At 38.3% G+C, this 13,626-nt stretch overlaps 1 protein-coding gene across 2 annotated transcripts in view; it reads right to left on the bottom strand.

The window, feature by feature from the left end:
- Positions 1-6,008: 6,008 nt before the first annotated feature.
- LOC149077905 (UPF0764 protein C16orf89-like) overlaps positions 6,009-13,626 on the bottom strand; it is a 38,828-nt gene continuing 31,210 nt past the window's right edge. Inside the window, exons 3-10 of one of the 2 annotated variants that reach the window (XM_089241418.1) lie at positions 12,769-12,848; positions 12,597-12,666; positions 12,321-12,471; positions 12,089-12,203; positions 9,256-9,403; positions 6,537-6,656; positions 6,372-6,431; positions 6,009-6,202 (exon numbers count right to left, since the gene is read on the bottom strand). In XM_089241418.1, the coding sequence (XP_089097544.1) occupies positions 6,087-6,202; positions 6,372-6,431; positions 6,537-6,656; positions 9,256-9,403; positions 12,089-12,203; positions 12,321-12,471; positions 12,597-12,666; positions 12,769-12,848 (860 nt within the window). In that variant the 3' untranslated portion in view covers positions 6,009-6,086. The remainder of the gene's footprint in view (positions 6,203-6,371; positions 6,432-6,536; positions 6,657-9,255; positions 9,404-12,088; positions 12,204-12,320; positions 12,472-12,596; positions 12,667-12,768; positions 12,849-13,626) is intronic. The other variant, XM_089241419.1, reaches the window with a different exon arrangement.

Genomic DNA, 13,626 nt, shown 5'->3' with positions numbered 1-13,626 from the left:
GTATTTTTTTTAAAGTTTAAAAAAATTAACAGATTAAAAATTTAAAAAAATAACAAATATTTAAAATAATATTTCAGATATTTATATTTTTTAAATAATTTTAAAAATTTAAAAAGAAAAAATTAAAATTTTTAAATTAAATTTAAAAGTTATTAAAGTATGTAGTCAATTAAATATTCGTAATGAACAGAGCGGCTTATAGTTTTGGTCCCGTCAGTGGCCGTTGTTGGCAGGTTTTATTATATAAAATTGTGAAATATGGACAAAAGGCAGTTAAAGTTGCTATATCTCAATCTCAAAAGGAAACGAAGGAATACACGTATGTAGGTACATTATATTAATGAGCAGGGACCATCATATGGTGTTTTTAAGGGTATTTATGGCAAATAATTAAAAAAATTCCGTGAAAAATCACCTTCAAAAAGTAGCCAAAGATGCGGACGAATTCGCTCCGCATCCGCATCGTGTGAATAGCTCCGAATAAACCTATTGTCGAAACTTCTATGTGCGGATGCGGAGCCCGCACTTAGGTTTTGACACATGCGGACGACGTCCGGACCCGCATGAACATTTCCTAGGTGCGGAGATTTTTCGGCTCGTCTGAAAGGCGCAGTATATTCCAATTGTTAAAACTTCTTCCGGACCCGCATCCGCATCCGCTCCGTGTGAAAGGGCCCTTACTCTGCCGAAGTCTTGAGCAATCTGATAAAAAAGTGTACCTATATGCCCGTGAAAAAAAGCCAACGCTTCAAATTTTATACAGGGTGGCCAAAAAGTCAGTTGAAACTTTAAAAATGAAAAATATAACCGAAAAGGGTTTGCAGAGTTAGCATCGCTAAGTCACAGAAATTTTTTTAAGGCAAGGGTAAAAACAGCCGATAGGTGGCGTTGGTACCAGCGACTGCGGTAGAAATATGCAAATGAGACGGTCATAAGAACTTGCGCTACTAATGCACAATCAATTGACCGTTGTAAACCGTGTATGCGTACCCGCTGCACTCTGCCGTTGCTGGATTTGTGACTTGCCTGCAATGTGTTATTCCCTGTGGTCATGTGGAACACGATACTGCTGTAATAAACGATTTGGAGGCATTCTGTGTGTTATTTGTTTTGTTTGACGTGTGTACGTCAGCATCACCTACCGGCTGTTTTTTTAGTTATTTTTTCCCATGTCTCAAAAATATTCCCGTGATGTAGTGATGCTAACCCTGCAAACCGTTTCTTACTTCGGTTATTTTTCCGGTTTTTATTCACTTTTAAAGTTTCTACAGACATTTTGCCCACCCTGTGTGTAGTAAATTCAAAGTTGTTTTAAACTTTCATTAAAGGTAATGTTTCAATTCATAAGTTCAATCTGTTATTTTGTATTGAAAAGTTCATATTTAGTTCGTTTAAGAAAAACTATAATTCGCGTGGACTTTGAAAGACCCTGTATAAAGCGACATGCACGAATGTGCTCGAGAACTCACAAACGACGAACGAATATTTAACGGCTGGTATACGAAAATAGTTCGTGTGGGAAGAAAGAAGAAGGAAAAAGGTGCAAACCAGGTTCGGGGAAGCTAATCGAATCACGAGAGGATATTCAATAAAAGCTCTGTGTTGTAAGAGTTATATTTTCTAAAAGTGTTCATTGTTGTGACAACGTCTTTCACAAATTAATTTACAGCGCTGTATCTTGAAGCCTGGAAAGTGCTGTTTCCTCATTCTTTGTTGCCGTTTACACGGGTTGAGTAGTTTAGAAATTGGCTTAATTTTATCGCTGAGTACAGTGTGATTATAATTAAGTTCTCGTACTCTGAGTAGTTTTTCCGCAAAAACTGCTTATCCGAATATAGCACTTTTTGAGGGGAAAAAACTGCTCTTTAAGATATCGTAGCCAAATTTGTAGGATATCTTAATGAGACCATGGGAGAGAGATCTATGAAAAAAGAATGTTTGTCAATGTGTTTGTATGCCCGTTCCAATCGGCCTTCCCATTTCGCGGCCTGTTTTGAAAAATTTTTTTTTTTTTCCTAGACTCTTTTGGGGAGCCGCGTAAAAACAATGACGATGCCGCGGGCGGAAAAGGTTCGAGAACCGCTGTATTAGACGATCATTTGTTACTGTGATTTTGCACATGATGAAGGCACTCATATTTACGGATTCGGAAAGGACAGATATTCCATTTTTTCGCATTTGTCAAGCCAAGCTGTGCTCCCCACAGAAAGGAATTTCTAGCATTTCTTGTGTCGTGTTTTCACTACATGGCATTCTGGTGTCTGAATAAACACAACTCGCGTGAGTCCAAATACCGTAAATCACTTATGTGTATGCATCAAAATACAGAGAATGTCTATTTAAATCTGCTTTATCTTCGAAATCACCCTGAATAGTCATTTGTCAAGTGCACAGGGCACTGTACGCGGGTGGCGTTATTCCATGCTATACTAGGATTTTAACATGGGGTTTACGCTCCATGGCCGAGATTACTATTACGCCAATGAAAGGCCGAGGCGACGCTACAGAGGCAAGGGGCTCAAAATGTTTTGATACATAATGTTCAACGGTAACTTAATATATATAAATCGGTTATTATGCATAATTAATCAATTTATTTGCTGATCGTCAACGTAAGTTTGGCAATTTATTTTTCCACTTTTGCCGGCGATTATGCATAATAACCAAGAATGCGTTGGGAAGTTTGGCAAATACTGAAAAAGAATACAGATATTTTCCCCCTTGATACATAATAATCAAGCTTATGTTGTTAGTTTGATAAATACTTGAAATTTATAAAAACTCTCCAAAATGGTCGGTGGCTATGCATTTTCACCTGCTGCTATGCATAATAATTTGATTTATCACATTCATCACGTAAGATGTGCGTGTATATATAAATATATATATACACAGTTGATTCCCGTTTTAACGAGTACCGTTATAGAGAAAATCTCGTTTTAACGAACACATTTCTAATCCCCCAAATGAGTTTACATAGGAACAATGCTAGGTCAACTGGAATTCCTCTATAACGAAATTTCGTTTTAACGAAGCGATTCTTCCGGTCTCTTGGCGTTCGTTATAACGGGATTCGACTGTATATATTACGTATGGTAAACGTGATGAATCCGGTGACTATGCATAATCAATATTATATTGGCGATTATTAATAGCAAAGAGAACTTGCTGCTGAACAATTTAACTAGTCCCTCTTTGAATCCGACAGTCGGAACCCATATTTCAAAAACCTGCTCGCTATAATGGAGTAAGCAGGTTTTAGTTGAGTGCCAGCCCAGATGGCGCTATATCAAAGTCTCCTAGAAGTACCTAGGAGGCTAGAAGTACCTAGAAGTAGTATCTAGGAGGCTTTGGCTATATTCATAAAGAGAATACCGCAGCTTGCCTCGCTTTTTAGCGACGTAATGACGATCTCAGCCAATCAGCGTAACCCCATGTTAAAATCCTACGTATAGGATGGAATAACGCACACGGGTGAGGCCTCCGCGATTTTAACATAACAAATTCCGCTGCCTAATCAATCCATCTTCTATCGGTTAATTAGCACGTTCGTTACCAGTGTCTCAGAGGAAAATCGATCTTTTATGTAATAAGCCACACTTTTCCTTGAAGCCATCTTTAAAACCTTCCTGAAAGTCCAAGATCAGGTGCTGCCCTCTGATGAAAGACCCCGGAGTTAATAACCACCATATTCTAACTCAAAACTTACGCAATCCTTTAAATCAGGGCTTAACTCCCTGAAGTCAAACGAAAAAATTCTGCAGTGAGAAAAAGCAACCCCAACCCATACATTTGTGGCACTAGGGTCTGAAAGGTTTAAAAAAGGGAGGAGCTGGACTTTTTGTTCACTACATAGAGTAGTATTTCTCTTAAATCTTCCCGAAGAAACTGCAATGTTTGACATGATGTCTTACGGAATTCCAACGGAGAATTGGATACGTTCTATGCGCATGTAAATATAACTATGTTTTTGTGTTTGACATGTTCGTGAATGTGTAAAGACGGACTGCTCATATTCGATTATGGTCCTAAAATAAACAGAGTGAGTCTGCGCTTGTTTATCTACAGCATTTTCTCAGGAGAAAATGTTCCTTACGTTGTCAAAACATGGAAACAAGGTTTTCTTATCGGCAATTTGTTGCCTTATACAGACATGGTTTTCTCTCTGAACATACAATATCCGTCGTAACCTTTTCTACGTCTCGTATTTATTGATATGTTACAGCCACGATACGAATTCTTCGTCGTTATAAGAGAGAAAATTACTTTTCTAGTTGCGAATTTTCATTTCATTGAGCCATGCTTTGGAAGTATTTCAATATACATGTATTATCTCGAAACGTATTTTATGTTGACTATACAGGGTATCCAATAGAGAATTCCTAAATCGTTGGTCTAAGAGGAAACTTTGAACCCTCCCCCCCCCCAAAAAAAAAAAATGTTTAAAATTCCTTCACTCATCATCTCAGAAGCTACTTGAGACAAAAATTCTATTTTTTATAAACCTTAAAAATTTAAAATTTATAGTGATCATCAGCTCATAATAAGTGATATTTAGAGGAAATATTCTCCAAGCACTGAAATGTTATACAAAACAAAATCCATAAGTTTAACGACAAAAATTGACAGTTATGAAACGTGGGGTTTTCTGAAATTTATGCATGTTCTTCCTGGGAAAATGTACCCTTTTAGCCAAGCTCCAATGCTCCCAAATGGCGTGCTGGTAAGATGCTAGTCTACCACAGTGAAGTTTAACTTCCGTTCCCAGGTCCGAACCGGGGGGGGGGGAAAGAATATAAATCGTAAGGTATTTTTCCTAACGAGCTTGAGACGGCCACCGATAGATGGCGAATTCATTTCCAACCAAACTCGGTAACGGCAATAAATTGCACTATAGCGATATGGCCGTAGTTGGTGTGTGTGTGTGTGTGTGTAGTGAAGTAGCCAAGCTCTAAGTGGAGGGGATTCCTATAAAGTTCTACATCTAACAAGCAGCATAATTTTCATTCACATTTCATCCGATAAGACAACATCGGGAGTTGTTGGGGTGTGTCTAAATGAAGTTTGTCAAAATTCTCTGAAATAACTTTGTACATGATTGACGATCATTTCTGATCGTAAAATTATATTATTGTTGTAGTAAACTTATTGGGTGCATGAAGATTTTTTTATCAGATTTATAAGCCATATCATGTGACTTGTAAGGTTCAAGTACGCTATAAGATTTGAAATATTTAGTTTTTGTTTTACTTTATTCTACTTGAACGGCTTCCATGATGTTCGATGATAATATTTGAAGCATTTTTAATGATTGGGTGCCAGTATCACCGTTGTGAGGGAGGGGAAAAAATGATCGGGCTCAGAATTGGCGATTTCTATGCCCCACATCCAATCACTATGCGGTATTTGAGAGCCAACTAGGAAGATTCTACGTAAAAATAAGAAGAAACGAAATAGAATACTGTGTTTAAAAATGTGGCAAACTTGCTACGTAGTCTGAATGACGTTTATGGCAAACAGTGCAGAGGCCTTCTATCTCTAGGAGGTGCTGATTGTATCCAACTTGACAACTGAACCCGCGTGAACGGCTCGTGTCCATTTGCATAAATTTTGAAGAACTTGATGAAAAATTTAGTTAACTAATTAATTGCTTGATGTGTGTGAACGGGCCTTTACGGTTAAAGGTTGGAAATCACCTGTTGCACAACGATACGACTACTTCACCCAAACACCAGCTCTGACCATATCGCAATTTGCTGCGATTAATGAGATGGATTGGAAATGAAGGAACTACCTATCGGTGGTCGCTTCAAGTTCGTTAGGGGGAAAATACCTTATCTATATCCTCCCTTGGGTTCGAACTGGAGACCGTGACAGCAACCTTAGACGAGTATCTTACCACCACGCCACTCTGGCGCGAACGATGCGCCTGGATACACACCGAAAATTCTTGAATAAATGGGTCAAATATATTCTTATGACGAAAAGCAGTCATGGGAACGGTCTTTGCAGTCCAAATCACTTTATTAATGCGGATGATAACACAATGAAATTACACTACGCATGCGCAAACAATAAATATGTTTTCAATCGTATCTTTTCTTCGGAGGGCGATAATGCTGCGAGAGATGTTGAGAACAGAACTTTATATCGGTGGTCATGGTGAGAGCTGCGACGCCAGTCATGTGAACGGAGCATCCGTCTGCAAAAGTAAATGAATAATCACGGGTTTTTGGCATGTCACAAAGAATGTTATTCATCATTAATCAGTTTACATCACCAGAAGCTTCGAACCCAGATCCATATCTTGGAACAGAAGATCCCAATCGAGATACATTGACAATCTCTCTTAATGGAAGATATTCAAATACCTGTCGTGAATATATCCTCGCGTTTTGATCTTCTTGATTCTTGGGCTTTAGTCAGATTTTCTGGAATTCAGAAATTGCCGAGAGTTAGGTCAGACATCGATTATAATCCATATCGTGTTAGGGACATGAGCCTTTTCGACATGATTAATACGGAAAAAAAAATACCTGTACACGCCCATCTCTTTGGATGAAAGTAACAGCCAAGAGGCGTTTGCCATCCCAGGATGGTGTCCATCCAGTCCTTCCTCCAGAAATCCGTATATCCCATCATTCCACACAATCCAACTGGATGTTGAATTTCAATGTGAAGAAAAAATTAAGTAATTTTATCAGTTGGCCAAAGGTCAGTTAATTACTGTAAGTAATAATTGAATTATATTGCAGAATCTATATATACAAAATTGATTTTGTGTGTGTGTGTATGTTCTCTATACAAAGCTACAATTTTAGATTGATCGTAACTAAATTTTGCATATATACCAAATGGAACCCGACTTGAACGATAGGCTACTTTAAAATTTCGTCAGAACAGAGCAAATGCCCGAAATGAGCGAAAAACTGTTGGGCAACAATGGTTTCTGGGCCTTAACAATGTTTACTTTGATTACCATGGTTCCCTAGCAATGCGTTTCAGACAAGTATATGCCTTTATAATGGTTTGTCGCTTTTTCATTCCTCCCAGTAATGAGGCTTTTTGAATAGACGTCAAAATCATAATCAGCGTCACTTTGAGGGTCAGGCAAATGATGATCCCATAGAAATCAGTATTAAAATTTCCGATTTTGCTGTAGAAATGCGGAAATTTAGTAGGGGTTTTCGCCAGATCAATAATTTTAAAAATTCTATTGAATTCTCGATTTTTGAAATATTGAGTTTGCTTAGAGATATACGAAGCCCAGGAGATTAAATATGAAGTAATTAGCTGGACCTACTTTTGTGTTGAATATCCATGCAATAACATTGATTTCTATTTGTTATTTACATGTTCTCAAGCTCGAAAATAAAAATGTCTCCGTATTGTCTTTTAATATTCAACTGCATGAATTCATATACATATTTTAGGTTGTTTTAAAATTAATTATGCGCCCGTAAAGTACATCGAAGAAATTCCACAGTTTTAATTAAGCATTTTTGAAAGCTGAAATAGGGAGATGGATAACTTGAAATTCAAGGGGGATGGGGGAGAATCGAAATACTTTGCGTTCCTTAAAAAGAAGGGGGAAAAAAAATTCATTTCTACGTTTCTTTAAATCTAGATTTCTTTCTTTCATGAGTCGCGCAGGAAGTCGCCATATTGGTTAACTTACACACGGTTTGCATGTCCCTCAAAGAAAGAGGGAGATATCACGTTATCCAAAAGCCTCATTGAAGAAATCCCGGGCAGCGCCGGGTATTATAGCTAGTATTGAATAAAATAGCGAGGACTTTTCAGTCCCTTGAGAGGTCACAAGGTGTTTTTTTGTATTATATGCGTGTGTACACACCTTTGTTTCGAAAAATTAAAACAACCCAGAATTTTACAAGAGCAGTTCATGAAATGCTCAAGCTCTGAAGCCTAACTTAACAGTGCGGTAGTAATTTTCATCTTCTAAGTGATTCTTCGTGAGCATGTCGGTGGCAAGAAAATTGCATAAAGTAGAGTTGATGCGTCTTGAAGTTCCAAATTACTTTTTCCTGTTTGTTTTAAGAAAACTAGAAGATCTGACTTAAAACGGAATATTACATAAATATTTTCATGCAAATTTGCATCAACTTTATAGAATAAGTGGTGCATGTCTTTCCTGGTTACGTATGCAAACCTAAAATAGTTCAATCTTATAGTAATACGGATAGAAAAATTGCACATTTCTGCAAACGCAAAATTACATGCGCATTTGCTTGGACAGTATGAGAAAACGTGTGCTGATATCGTACGAATACATTGTACTGTGACCATCTTTGGTCTTGTCCATGGATTTCATGCATCAAGACATTGAATTGATGAGTCTCCAGAGCAGATATGGATCGGGCCTCACCCATGAATTCCATTATCCGTAAATAATTATTAAATCCCATTATCCGTTATTTTAGAGCCGATAGCTGCTGGTTTGTAATTGATTAGCTTTTTTTTTTAGCACGACTCCACAATCTCTTGGTAGGATAAGCATCGGGTAAAATCATCAGATATTACGAAACCACCGAAGTATCTATGATGTTTGATGGACTTTGCCGAATTCTTGATCTAATCTCTTCGTGTTTTGCTTCTTCAAACAAAGTTTTCAGTTGCTGGAACCAAAAAATAAAGACCAGTGAATCAAAAGACTTTTTTCTGGATGCATGTGTACATTAGACTCTCTATCTTTTGCTTCTAGAAGTTGAAGACTTGTACGGAGATGGAAATTTCAAATGCCATCAAGATTTTTGACAGTGTCAAAGAAGCGAGATCAATGCTGCAGCAATTAACAAAGGAAAAAATCTTGATTGAACTATTCAAAGTTTACATATATAACCAAGAAAGTGTACAACACTTAATCGATCAAGCCGATGTAAATTTGCATGTAAATATTCATATAATAATCCGTTTTCAAGGCAATTTTTTTACTGTTCAAATTTTTCGAAACAAAGATAAAGTAATTTGGCATTTTAGGACGCATCATTCTATTTACTTTATGCCACGGATATGCTCGAGATATCTACCTGGTAGAAGATGAGAATGCAAATTACAACCGCACTGCTAATGTGAGCTCTTTAGAGCTTGAACATTTCATGAAAGCACTTGTAAATATCTCGGGTGTGCTAATTTAATTTTGAAACAAACGTGTATTTGTATATCATGTGTTTGAATGATATGCTTGTATTTGCGTAATAAATTAAAAAAAAAAAAGGCGTTATATATGTTCCATACTTTGTTCGGAGAAGATATCCCTGTGAGAATCGGGGTAGTTCGCACGAGAAATCACAACGGCATCTCTGTAAATGTTGGAGCACAGAACGTCATGTAGCGACCGCAGGTAATTCCCCCTCAACATGGGCATTTTGTACCCGCAGTTGTACTGTAACAAAAAAAGAAACCAAATTTTATATCTTATGCTATTTATAAATCATATCATTGTTTTAATAAGTTTTGAATGATAAAAAAATAACACAGTATTTGATGATACTTGAACTTTTCATAATAATTTATTGCATTTTTAGTTTAGGGGGGAAAAAAAAGGGAAATGAGACTAAAAAGTGCGATGTACTAAAAATAGTCAGAGATGTTGAATTCCTCATAGATGGCGCTGTGCAAAAAACCAGAAAATAGTGTTACTCCCATTTGCGTGTGTGTGACTGTTTATAATGTTGCCATTCTTTGCTAAGTCAGGGATGAACGGGGGGGGGGGAACATCGAATAGTAACATCAATGTCCCGTTTATGCCCCACTTTTTAAGAAGCCTATGAAGCCCAGAAAGCTGACCATACGGGCTACGCCAGCAGTGCGTTTAATGCAAGTCACGGAGCTCAACTTTGTTGCCCGAACCAAGAACTTAGCTACTTCGTTTGGGCAACAATGTTGATCCATACCCCCGATTGAAAGCAACTGGCACGGATTCACGAGTCCCATTTCCAATTAAACACCCGAGTTTGAGAATATAGCGGTATCACCATGGAAATCCTGCATCTTGCACTACAGGTGCAAAACTGTACAGCAGAGCTTTGACCAGAAATTTATTTTTGGGGGGGGAGGGGGGGGGAACAAAATTGATAGGGTAGTAAAACAACGCGCTTTTTTTGAAGCAATTTTTTCCCATTTCGAGAGGGACGCTCTAGGCCTAGGCTATATAGTAAGGGCTGTCTAATCCCCCTTTGAAGTTGCTTTTGTCACCTTGGCTCAGTGGATGTGGTCTCTAATCAGGGGCCTGACGTTCTGCTCTAATACTGTCTAACTAAAGCGTGACCTTGAAATACCAGAGTAGCCAATGGTAATCAACTGGTTCTGTCAGGGCGATGACGTCAGCTGGTACTGTCTCCAGCGCGTTATGAGACAGCCTTTACTATAAGACTCTGGGGCAGCCGGACTGCCTCAGTTAATCTCCGTAACTACTGCTTGGCTGTATGAAGTCGAATAGTAGGGAGGTGTAACCAATCGGGGGGGGGAAGTTCCTCCTTTGGGACTTTTATTACTGTAGTTGATACTCTCGATGTCGATGCACATCGGTTCGCGCTGCTGCTTGTGACTGATCCCCAATTCTGCATCTTCCACTTGGCTATATTCATTTGTGTATCATCCACTTGGTTATATCAGTGGCAACGCTCCCACATGTGACGTCGCTCACCACGTTTGCATAAAGGAAGCTGAGGAGACTCGTATCTAACGCCGATAGAAAAGCTCGTCCCTCTTCAGATGCGCGCGCACTCTTTCTCTTCGATATAACTTTATAATTAGATGTTATTTTACTTTCTTAACGGTTTTAAAACACGTGATTTTGCTTGATGTTTTTTCGAGAGTTTTTTCAACACCTTTGCGATCACGGACGACATACTTCGCCCAACCGACAGTGGAATAAATTCAAACAAGAGTGTTTTTCCTGTGTTCTTTCTTCTCTCGCTCTCTCTCCATCTTTACCATCGTGAAGCTTTATATTAACCCTATGAACCGAAGTTGATCCCCTTCTCTGAAGTTGACGCCATCTTTTCTTTCTATACTCCTGTCACTGATTTTTTATCCTCACCTATAATGTATCTCTCTACTTTATACATGCGAGAGCGAATAAGAATACCTAGGGTGAGGGTGAAAAAGAGACTTTAAAAACAATACTCTTTTATCTACTTATCTATTATACTTTTTCCTTACATATATTTTCTTGTCTTTTACCTTCTTCCTTTTTTTAACGTGCGGTCAGGTTAGGACAAGTTTACCATATTCATCGCCGATTCGTCAAATATAGGCGATCCAAATTTCTTGACGAAAGCTTTTACGTAAAGAGTATAATTTTGTAATCAGTGTGTCTTTTTGTTCAAACCATTAAACTGAATGTTAGTGTTTAAAACGATTGGGGTGTTTTGTTCAAACCCCATAAATTCATTTGTGTATGTGTATGTATCGCACGTGGAGTGCACCAGCAGAGCAATTGCTGGTACTTTCACCTGCAGAAGGTCCCGTTTGGTTCCGCCTGGTTCGAGGAGCATTCTATTGACTGCAGTGCAATGAATTGACCGACTAAGACGTCAGACTTGAATTTTAATGAGCGCTTTCGACAATAGGTGTACAATCACGGCATCCGATTTTCGCGACCCTGCTCAAATTATAGACAGCTTGAATTTGAAACACCAGACAGATATCCACGCTAATATTCCTTACGGAACCTCTAATGTAAAGGGTATCTGTTGGAAAAGTAGCAGCACCCTCCCATATCCCATCAATCTATCCAACCCACCAAGCAAGTAAATGCAAAACAATGCAAAAATTAAACATCTGATTATAGACTGCTGCAACTAATGCACTATTAATGCTGGAGTTGGCTTCAGTCATTGCTAGGCATGCATTTCTAACTCAGTGTGTTGGTGTATCTAGTTATATCCACCCGTCTGGAAAGATCAGAAATGACACAATTGATGGGAACTTGGATGCATCTAGTTCTTCAGGTTCAAGTGTGCAATAATATCATTCAGGATTTAAGACTATTTTATCATAAGCGAAATGCAGCATGTTGAACACGAAAAAGAAAAGAAAATAACCGCGAGGCTTAAGAACATACCATTTCGGCGATTTGGAGATATAAGAGCTGATGAGTCAATGCGTAGTCTTTGTAACCAGGCGTCATCACCATCTCCCAGCAAGAAGGCGAAATTCTACAGCTTTCACCACTCAACCTGCACTGGCGAACATGAAACGGACGGTATCGAATCAATTCTCATCCTACAAACAAACACGCTTTTGAAGCTCATCATGATTACTTTTTATTCAAACATGCAAATCTGATTTTTCACCTATGAGGGAGTAGCTCGGCGACGCAATAATCAGATTTGTTCTCCATGAATTCGCTGCTGCTACAGCTCGAACTCGTCATCAGACCGAAATCGACGCGCCTCGGAGCGTAATCCAGTTTCCAAGTGCCAGGTTCGAGAAGAGCTATCAGATCTGCACATAAAATTAAACTCAAAATTACGGGTACAGCCCAAAAAAGGTCACGTTTAAAGTCGCATTTCGACCGACATGATATTTAATTTTACTGGTTTAGTTGTATGGGATGGACATTTATTTACTTATTGCATCCTCGTTGCTGTTGAACAATGCGAACGGCTTGGACCGATCGGTGGCTTCATCAGCAGTTTCCTAACAAATTCAAATATAACGGAAAATCAGTTCATTTGAGTTGGTAGCGATTATTTCGCCATAAACGCTCCTTTTTACAACGATATACATTTTCTAATTTACCTTTATTCTACGAAGACGGAAATAGACGTCAACTGGTAAGTTCAGAATGTACTCAGACTCCAATATTGTATCAAGTTGATCTGTGGAAAGAGTTAACACATAATTAATACGATTTTGTACACAAAAAATATGATTTGGACAGCTTGTAGCCAATCCGGAAAACTATTTCAATGTAGTTTAGTAGACAAAACATAGGGGGCCTTATGAAAGTGTTGTTGGCTCGAGATGACAACTGGAAATGCAGTCGAATACTGTTATAACGAACTCCAAGAGACCGGAGAAATCACTTCGTTAAAACGCAATTTCGTTATACAGAAATTCCAGATTTTTGCATTGTTTCTATGTAAACTTATCTAGAGGATTAAAAAAAAGTGTTCTTTAAAACGAGATTTTCGCTATAACGGTATTCGTTAAAACGGGATTCTACTGCATATAGCTCTTATTTCGGTAGTCTATAACTTCAAAGGAAGTAACGCGCTATTTCTTGCTAGTACTTTTCACATGAGCAACTTTTTCTCTAGGAAATAATTATTCTATAAGATACATAATTTTCAGATGTACCTCAGGAAGAATGATAGAACATTCTAAGTTCTTGCTTCAGTGTTTTGAGTGCTCAAACCCGGCAACCGCGAGTAGGTTCGTGGGTCCTAACACACCCGTTTCTCATGAAATTGACTCGTCTTCTCAACCCATGCACAAGAAGTTCTGCATTCCTTCACTAGATGAGTTTGAGGTCGTTCTCTTCATTACGCTTAAAAAACCCTGCTTGTCATTTTGGATTTATATCGTGTGTCTAGCATGCTGTATACATAGTAAAGAAATGCAACCCAATGTATTTTGCACTGAGATATGCGTACT

The sequence above is a fragment of the Pholcus phalangioides genome, unplaced genomic scaffold (genome assembly GCF_987345545.1).
Source record: "Pholcus phalangioides strain wild (caught in Gottingen) unplaced genomic scaffold, Ppha-v1.0 ptg000014l_1, whole genome shotgun sequence".
NCBI lineage: Eukaryota > Metazoa > Arthropoda > Arachnida > Araneae > Pholcidae > Pholcus > Pholcus phalangioides.
The sequence above is the reverse complement of the archived record's forward strand: the minus strand, read 5'-3'. Positions and strand labels throughout refer to the sequence as shown.